At 39.8% G+C, this 9055-nt stretch overlaps 1 protein-coding gene across 2 annotated transcripts; it reads right to left on the reverse strand.

The window, feature by feature from the left end:
* Positions 1 to 765: 765 nt before the first annotated feature.
* On the reverse strand, positions 766 to 7358 carry paip1 (poly(A) binding protein interacting protein 1). Of its 2 annotated transcripts, none has more exons than XM_020099352.2 (11): positions 6945 to 7358; positions 5186 to 5334; positions 4733 to 4930; positions 4505 to 4617; positions 4303 to 4414; positions 3806 to 3931; positions 3608 to 3714; positions 3311 to 3428; positions 3084 to 3138; positions 2658 to 2733; positions 766 to 1866 (listed from the first exon to the last, which is right to left on the reverse strand). In XM_020099352.2, exons 1-11 carry the CDS (start codon positions 7138 to 7140, stop codon positions 1779 to 1781), a joined length of 1338 nt encoding a protein of 445 aa, XP_019954911.1. In that variant the 5' UTR covers positions 7141 to 7358; the 3' UTR covers positions 766 to 1778. The 2 variants fall into 2 exon arrangements, with proteins under 2 accessions (XP_019954911.1, XP_069379572.1); XM_069523471.1 differs by having other exon boundaries at positions 5186 to 6091; positions 6142 to 7344.
* Positions 7359 to 9055: the final 1697 nt, after the last annotated feature.

Here is a 9055-nt window from a genome sequence, read left to right on the forward strand (position 1 = left end):
TGTTGTGCTGAACAGCACAACAAAACAGTTTCATTAGAATAGAGTGAAAAATATCTGTGGTGTGGACAATGAGGTTAAAAGGAAGTCATGGTCATTTTCCTCTGAATCATGGAAACCAAAGTATTTTCAGAGTTTCCAACCTGAATACATTTCAAACATACAAACATACGTCCTTATCTTTTCTTTATATGGAAAAGTTGTCTGTATTGACCAATTATGGAATAGAAGCTGGCATTGTGCTGCACATTTTCAAAAACAAATAAAGAACAGTCGTGATGGTTGATACGAGGATGTGGTGGTAGGAGAGTCGTACTTGAACTGTGAGGTTTTCTGTTTAAATGTTTGCACGGACCCGTTCACCATCCTGTTTTCAATCAAAACAGAGTTGCTGCAACACACATACTTCATGTGCTTCTCTGTCGAAACATAGTGTGTAAAGTATTGCAGTACTCCGATGTTCGTTTAATTCACACAAATCTGAAACCAGAACTGTAGCAACAACCTAATCTTTAACTCAACTATTGATATCGTAATATCAAAATACTGTATTTTAAGTCCTTTATTGAGTATTAGGTATATATAGTCTTGTATTACTGACTTTTATAACCATACTCAAGTTGGCCACTAGATAGCAGCAAATGCTAGAATATTTGTACATATGAACATGATGGTCCTTGTCGCCTGATGTTTATTTGTACATATTTGAACTATTGACACTACAAGTAAGTCGAAAAAGACTCAAACACAAATCAAGCGAATAAAATCTCACATTATAAAGTATTTATTGCAGGCAAAGAAAACTATAAATAATATTTACAAACTACAGAGCAACATTCCTTTGTATGGGTTCCATGGATTGCTGCTAAACAGTATTGTAGTCTTTCAGAGATAACAAGGAGAACCTTTAAGCAGTTGAGTTATTGTATGTCACACTGACCGCTGCAGATTTCACACATGTACATATTAAAAGCTAGGTTTGAGAAATGAACAGAATGTAGATGCTCCCTATTCTGGAGATTGTAAAGCATGTGCTTAAAATGTCCAAGGATCTTGATTTTTACCCCCAAAAGAAATTAAAAAACAATATTTGTCTATATTCAAGTCCACGTTTGTGACAGATTTTTCTTTCTTAGCGCTATAATGAATCATCCTAACTGCACAAACTTTCACAGAGTTCCTGACAACTTCAGTGAGTTCCAGCCAGATATAAACAGGTGAAAAGCTTTGAATGAAGTGGTTAATATTGGCAATTTGAAATGACACACAATGTCACCACAGCGGAAAGAGAGGCTGTATATGCACTTATGCGGCGGTAAAAACAACCACCTGCCCCATCTACAGTGCATTTTTGGGGCCTGTATGTTTTGCACTGGGTATTAAATCTAAAACATGTCTGCCTTTCAGTAAAGAGCCTTTAAAAAATTCACAGCACACGATTTCCCTCTTTGAAACAAGTTCAGGCATAAATTGGATAAATTGTTGAAAGATTTCAAAACAACAAAGAGAAAACTTCCATTTCTAAAAAAAAGCCTCCATTCATAAACATTCTGAACAATTATTCTATCGATTGTCCCTGTTTTCTAATCAACACTGACCGAACAAAAGTGTCAGAAGTGCAACTATGAACAGCTCCTTTTGTTAAAATGCTTGTTTGCAGTAAAATAAACGTTTGAGCCTATAGTCTGCTAGTTTTTTTTTTTGCTTTTTAATATTCCAGCACGTTAAGATGGAAAAATACAGTATGTGCCTGTTGAGTCTTACTGCTTTTCACTCGGGTGTCATTTTTTCCGTTTCTTCTCCGCTTCTAAACAAAATCTCTCAAAAGCTTCTTCCATCTCAGGCTCCATCTCGTCTTCAATGTCAGATCTGAAAACACAACACAGCGATTTAGAGGCTCCGACGTTTCCTTTTAGATCCTAAAGACAAACGTGTTCTCCAGTGTAATAGATGGATTGTGAAATTAATATTAACAGATCCTATAATATGTGGAAACAACTAACATTTATATAGACATAAAAACACAAGCTCACACACACACACACAGTTCTGAGGGAAGGTTAAGCCCTCTTTCACACCTAACTGCTGACTAGACTAAATCTGAGGCCACAGTCGACCCTGTTGTGGGCCAGACAAACACATTTGGCCAAACTCTGGGGCCAACAGGTCAGGGGCAGTCACATGACCTGTGAGAAGCCGCTATGCAGACAAATGACTGAAGGTGTGCCAGCACAGTGGTAGGGATGAAATTTAAGGTCAAGTTGAATTAAAAGTCAGATCTGCTGTTAGTAAAAGTAAATACCTACATATCCACACCCTGTAAACACAACGACGTGTGGCATCGTTCTGTTGCTTATTGGCACAAAGTACTGAGTTGATTGCCAACTCTCAGTCTTATCAAGTCAGACTGGTCAAACTCATTTCAATGAAATATAGAAAAATAAATTAATGAAACTCTGTAATAGTTTTGAGTTCTGCTTCAGAAATGAAATGAAGACGGACAGATGCATGGACTGAATTACACTCTGATCCATGTACGACAGCAGAAATACAGTATATTAATAAAATGAACAACTGCATTCACAGATACACTCAGGGGTTCTAGATCCAAGAAGGAAAACAGATTCATATATTATTTTATATCTGCAATTTGTACTTACAGATCATTTCCATTTTCTCCATAAAAATCAAAGTAGTCTTGTCTGTCAAGGATCTCTTGGTACTTCTCAGCATATTCTGCGGAAGAAGAGATTCAGGCACAAAAAACGTTTTGACTTGGCTGAAGAAAGTAACCTGGGCGATTTACAACTATTATGTGGAAATATCCACAACGACAATATTCTTCAGTTTTATAACCAGCATGTATGGAATAAATTGATATTGACATATTTTATATAAGTATACGTTTCTGTCTGCATGCTACTTCAAGTGTCATTTTAAAAATATATTTTTTATTCAGTAACAATAAACCAACAACAAATGAGAGTTTGATTAGTGTAAAAAAACACTTTACATGAATCTTATGTTGTTTTTATTCATCTCTCTTGAGGGTGGGCATGTTTATATACATGATTATATAACCTTACCTGGGTCTGCTGCTGTAAAAGGTGTGCCATCTTCTGTGTAGAATGTAGGTTCATTCTGAGAGGACACAAAATAAAACCATAACATAAATGTAGAATAAATACAGGGCGTAGCTATACAGTGTATATGGGGAGATTTTGACAATGTCTGCACAACAGCTGACTCTCACACGAACGTTTTACTCTCATGTGTGTGAGATGGGCACAGACCCATCTTCAGAGACACTCACCATGAAATAGTTGGGGTCGTTGTCTGGAGTTGCGTTACTCGCTGCTGAAACAGCACGAACTCTGCCCCAGTCACTTGATCTCAGCTCCACGAGTTTTAAAAGCATCTGTCTAACATCCCTAAGGGAGAAAATGCTCAAATCAGAATAACTATAGCTAATAACTGTAGGTTGTCTATTAAAGTTTGATTCAGTTTTTTCACCTCTGAAGCATGTTCAGGCTTTTTAAACCTAAAGTTACTTTGAGCATATACTACTAGACTAACAGCTGCACACAAAAGACCATAGTGATATACGCACCTGCTGCATGTGGCATCTAGAACTACAGTTTCTATTCTTTGCATCAGTTCCTCCATGTGCGACTGTCCATTCTCTTTCCACGTATCATCCAGGACGGAGCCTGTAAGCTTCAAATTCAAACACAATCTTATTACCTCCCAAAAATAAAGAAAAGAAAATCTTGGAAGCTTGTGAATACATCAAAGTGAGATGTGAAACCTTGAGAAGTTTGACAGCGCAGATGAGGTTTGAATCCACAGGGTTGGAGAACAGACTGTTCATCAGGTCTTTCAGAGCAATGAGGAGGATATCTGCTCTTTTTGGAGGTCCTTTAGCACTCTTTATCTGAGCAAAGCAAATCAACATAAATGTCAACAAATGATGGATTTAGATCATTTTAAGGTTGACAGCATGTTCGACAGTGTAACAAGTAACAACATATAGTATGAAAGATGGACAGCTACTGAACTAATCACCACAATAGCAACATCACCAGAAATCCTGCAGCAGTTCAAGCAGGGTGTACCAAACCAGCAGGACATGACAGGGTGATACATGAAGCCATCTAGTATGTGATAATGTGATCAAAAGTATGCGTTATAAATATTTTTGAGCAGCGGCCACATTAGTCCATGGTGCTCCTACTGTTGGAATGATAATGCAGTTAAAAATAAAATCATCATCGTCACACAGGGCAAATGAGTGTGACCTCTTACCTCCAGGTGCAGATAGAGCTCCCCCAGAAAGAGCACATAGGAGTGAAACTTCTTTTGAATCTCTGGTTCCCCTCGAACAGCTACATCTCTATGTTGATACTCTGTTTGACACCTAAAAACAGACAACAATGGTGCTTTGTAAAAGGCGGATTGAAAGAATTAATGAACATGCATGAAATGAAAACTATCAAATAAAAATCACCTTTTCAGGAGCAGCTGACGAAAGTTGCCACTTGGTGGACTGACATTGAGATGTTTAGACAGGTGATTACAGAGTCTGGCACCCGTGTAGGAAAAGTTTGGAATGGCAGTGGACTGCGATGAAAAGAAAACTCAATACCTATCTTGTACAAACATGTGTATTTGCAGGAACATGTATGCATATTATTAGTTTCATACAAAGAACCAACTAAGCACTGAACATCCAAACCTCTTTGTATATCAGTTCCACCAGATCCTTCAGCAACGCTTCAGTAGTAACGCAGGAATTGAGCATGCCAGTTATGTATTCAATGTCCGACTCAAAGGTCCCTGGTGAGGAGCTCAGGTGATCAAGAAAGTCTTTGACCATTTCATCCAAGTTTAATTCACCGTAATACCCTTCACTGTCATCATAATGAGTGGGGTCCTGAATAGAAAACAAAATACAAACATGAAAACAACAAAAGATATTGCAAAAAAAACATTTTCAATTTACAAATCTAAATTTACAGGCTATTAGGAACTTTACAGCAGTAATGATGGCTGCCCTTACAAACAGCTAGCTACAGAACCCTACTTGGAAACTAAGAGCAGAACTATTGCCAGGACCATTGCCATGTAAGGTTGTTTAAAACCACTTTTATAAAAGTACAATAATTAAAGAGATGGTGTAAAAACTCACTTCATACGAGTTAATTCCAGAGGGGACAAACTCTGCAGCACTGGCTGAAAGCTTCGATGACTTGACCAAGGAGTCGACATCATAACATCCTTGGGAAGACATACTGTTGGCATTTGCACTTTGTTGAGGTCTGCTTTGTTTTCTACAATCTAAAAGAGAAGATGAGTTGTTTTTGTTATTGACGAAGATTCCGATCAAAAACACAAATTGTTTCAGCAGGATTACAACTTTGTTGAGTCTCAGCAAAGTTTAATGTCGACAATAGCACCTGTCCGTCATTCAAGGTCATGCTGACCTTCTAACTGTGGAGATAGAGATTTAAGTTTTATTATATCTGTATATACGTTATTGGCTGATACGGATGTGCTTTTAGGAATTTTAATGTTGTTAAACAGAGGTTGAGATTTTCAGACCTATTCATGTAATCGTGCAGGATTAACCATGAATACTGTTTTATTATGTTACAGAAATGACAGTGATGTGAAGTCACACAGAACATAATAAAAATCATCGAAACATGGACGCATCCTGGTTTAGAGTTTAGAAAGTAACAATTCAAATCAAGTGTATTTGTATAGCACCAAATTATAAATTTTCTTAAGAAACTTTACAAGGTTGGGCAGAAACTTTACAACATTACAGAGAAATCCAACAGCTTGAGCCCAGGCCTCGTATACTTGTGCACTGGACTCACCCACCTCTTTCCTCCTGCAGCAGACTGATCACATTAGGACTGAGGGGCTGAAAACCCGCTCACAACAACAGCCGCACTTTGAATATTGATGCATGTCTATTCGCGCCCTTACGGTAAATGCCAGCGGAAGACAAAGGTTTAAAGTTAAAATGACGATTATTATTTTATGAAAATTTAAGTCAAAGTTACTTTCTCATTAAATCACTCATAATCTGCTCACATGAAATATTACTTTTAAAATTCCTGGAGAGGTGACAGATACTCTCATTGTCTGCAAGTCAAGTTTCAGAAGATCTCACTGGAGAACTTTAGGCAAAGTTGGCAACTTATTCATTCTGTGAATCATATATTTAATATAATCTTAAACAAATCCTCCAGAGACAGATTCCCCCCCCACACACACACACTCTTGTTCACTCTTGGTCTGTGTCTCATAGGGTTTAAATAACTAACATTCCTTTTCATTTTACTTGTTATTGTCCTGTGTGGAAATCAAAGCAACCATCTGTGATCGGTCTCATTAAACTTTGTCATTTCAACTTTGTCCTCTGTCTTTATTCTACTCCAAGGACCTTTAACCGTAAAACCGCGAATAGACAAGCATCCATTTCCAAAGTGCGACTGTTGTGAGCGCGTTTCCCCAAACGACGGACCACATGACCGCAGCAGACTTGCAAACGAAACCGATTCTTCGTCTTTGCTGCGGGTTGCTATCACAGGTTAAAGGGGTTGTGGTGGAACTCGTTGCGTTAAAACAGCATCAACCGAGTCACTCGACTCGTCGACGACGTGACACCGGAGCTGGATCTTAATTTAGATGTTGCGTTACCTCACATGAAACCCAGCAGCTGCACGGCGCTCCGCCAAAAACACAGAGGTTAGCTAGCAGCGAGGCTATTTAGCTGGCTAGCTTGCAAATGGCAGCTTCACATATTTCTCTCCCTTCGTTTCTCAGACGGAAAATGCAGAAGCTGGTTTCACATGGTGGACAAACACAGCAACATGTCAGCCACACACAACGATGAGAGCTACGTTAGCTAGTTAGCGTGTTGACAGTCACCGTACCTCCACCGACCGCATCGCCGGCCGGGCTCGTGTTGTTCTCGGAGAACAGCGGCACGGACCGCGGTTGTCTCAGCGGCCCCCTCTGGTTGAACAGCTGCGGCTTGGTGTCGTCGTCCCCCGCAGCCCCGAACCCGGGGTCCGCTGGAAGGTTGTAGCTTCTCCCCGCTCCGGGAGCTCGGTCGAAATTGTGATTCATGACCGCTCGTGTGTCCGCCTCGACTCTCAAAGCAGCATCGGACAACAAGATGGAGGAATGTTGCTCAGCGGAAGCACTGCGTCTTTACTCGTCTTTCAGCGTCGCACTTATTGTAAAAATCGCTCTATCTGTCTTTCATGGTGGCTTTTCCTCGCTCGGACGCTAACAGAGCGACACAGCCTGTTCCTGTTCACTTCCGTTAACAACAGTCTGTCGCTGAATATTCATGGCAGGGTTTGATGTTGAATTACAGCTGTCGCCCTCTAGTGGCGCGGAGTGGAACTGGTAAAGCCATAAATCACGCAGGCAGCGAATTCAGTGGGTTCTTTGTTTTTTTTAAAAATGTATTCATACTATTTATTTTACAAAGAAAAAAAGAGAGGTAAAGAAACTAAGAAAGAAAGAAAGAAAAAGGACATGGTGCAAATAAAAAATAAAGTGAGATCTAATTCTCACTGAAGAAATAAATAAATGTAACCCCTTTGTCCACCTAATCACTTTCACACAATCCCTAAAAGCACAGCATCACTCTCTTCTCAAATATTTGTTATTGTGAAGCATTACTTGAAGTTTTCCAAATGTCCAACATACATTTTGCTTAATAAATAACACATTCAAGAAAAACACACCAGACTTGTGAGAAGGAAAAAAAAAATTTACCTAACAATTGCCACTAATAACCTCCCTTCTATCCCGACCATTAAGGCTACCTAAAGTGTCAAGGATTTGTGTGACCACATGCCCCCCCGAATATCATTCATGCTGTGGGTGGGCTTCTGAAAATACTGAGGTCATGTGCCCAAACATCAAATGTCACCCCCTGTGAAAAATCTGACAATTATATATTTTGTTCTGTTACATTTATCGTTTTTGTTCCTGTTTGTCAGTTTTGCCTCTAAACTCTATTTACTGTCTGTTTTTACATTAGATACCAGATGTGATTTTTTTTTTTTGTTTTATGTAAACTCCCGCTTGAGTTGTGTTAATTCCCCCAAACTATAAAGATGTGACCTTAATGTTGTCAGTGATGGCTAGAGCCCATGTTTGTAGGTTTAGCCACTGATTGTCTGCACAACACGAGTGTCTGATGACTGACCTGTCCAAATGTGCGGTTAAATAACCTTCCATCCAGGTATCAGACACATATTTAAGATTCTGGACCGGTGCAACCCGCTCACACATACCTCTCTCCCCGAGCTCACTCAGTAGCTGCCCACTACAAACATGTGTTGCACCAGACCTCTTAGTCTAAGTATTCATTAGTTGTTTTAGCCTCCAGTCATTTTCCACTTATTTCCCAAAGCTGGATCACATTATGCCACAGAGAATTCCCATGCCAGAAATGCGGAGACCCACTTTGATTAAAGATTACTGCCCCTATTTTCTGTTATTGCTGCTTTTTTCTCTCCTCGTGCCAGTGTCTTGGGGAGAGTTCAAACATTCACAGATTTGGCGAATGCATAGGACCACAAATTACCAGGGGGTTGGTGTTTGGGTGGTGGTGGGGGTTCCTCTCTGTCAAGATTTATCTCAAAAACACTGTTGTGCATGTGGCCCCAGAGGTGAAACAGCCGTGTTGCATTGCACAGCTATTGCAGAGCAGAAAAAAAGTCATAGACGGTGCAGACATGAAACTGTATTCCATATGTTGCCACTGTCATGGTGGAATTCCCTGCAGCATTCCTCAGTATTACTCAATTGTCACAGTGATTCCTTAAACATCTATTAAAAGGACAATATACCATAGCCTAAAGCAAATTTCCTGTACTGTGGATTCCTATGGTTTAGATCACTTGTTGTTTTCCCTCCTGCAGTCACATTTACAGGCCAACAGGGATGAATTTGGGGCCGAAGACAAGAGGCCGCAGCCTCTCGTAATCCCACCCTCACCTTCCTGTCTTCCTCTGCTCTCCCA

The sequence above is a fragment of the Paralichthys olivaceus genome, chromosome 4 (assembly GCF_024713975.1).
Source record: "Paralichthys olivaceus isolate ysfri-2021 chromosome 4, ASM2471397v2, whole genome shotgun sequence".
NCBI classification, from domain to species: Eukaryota; Metazoa; Chordata; class Actinopteri; order Pleuronectiformes; family Paralichthyidae; genus Paralichthys; species Paralichthys olivaceus.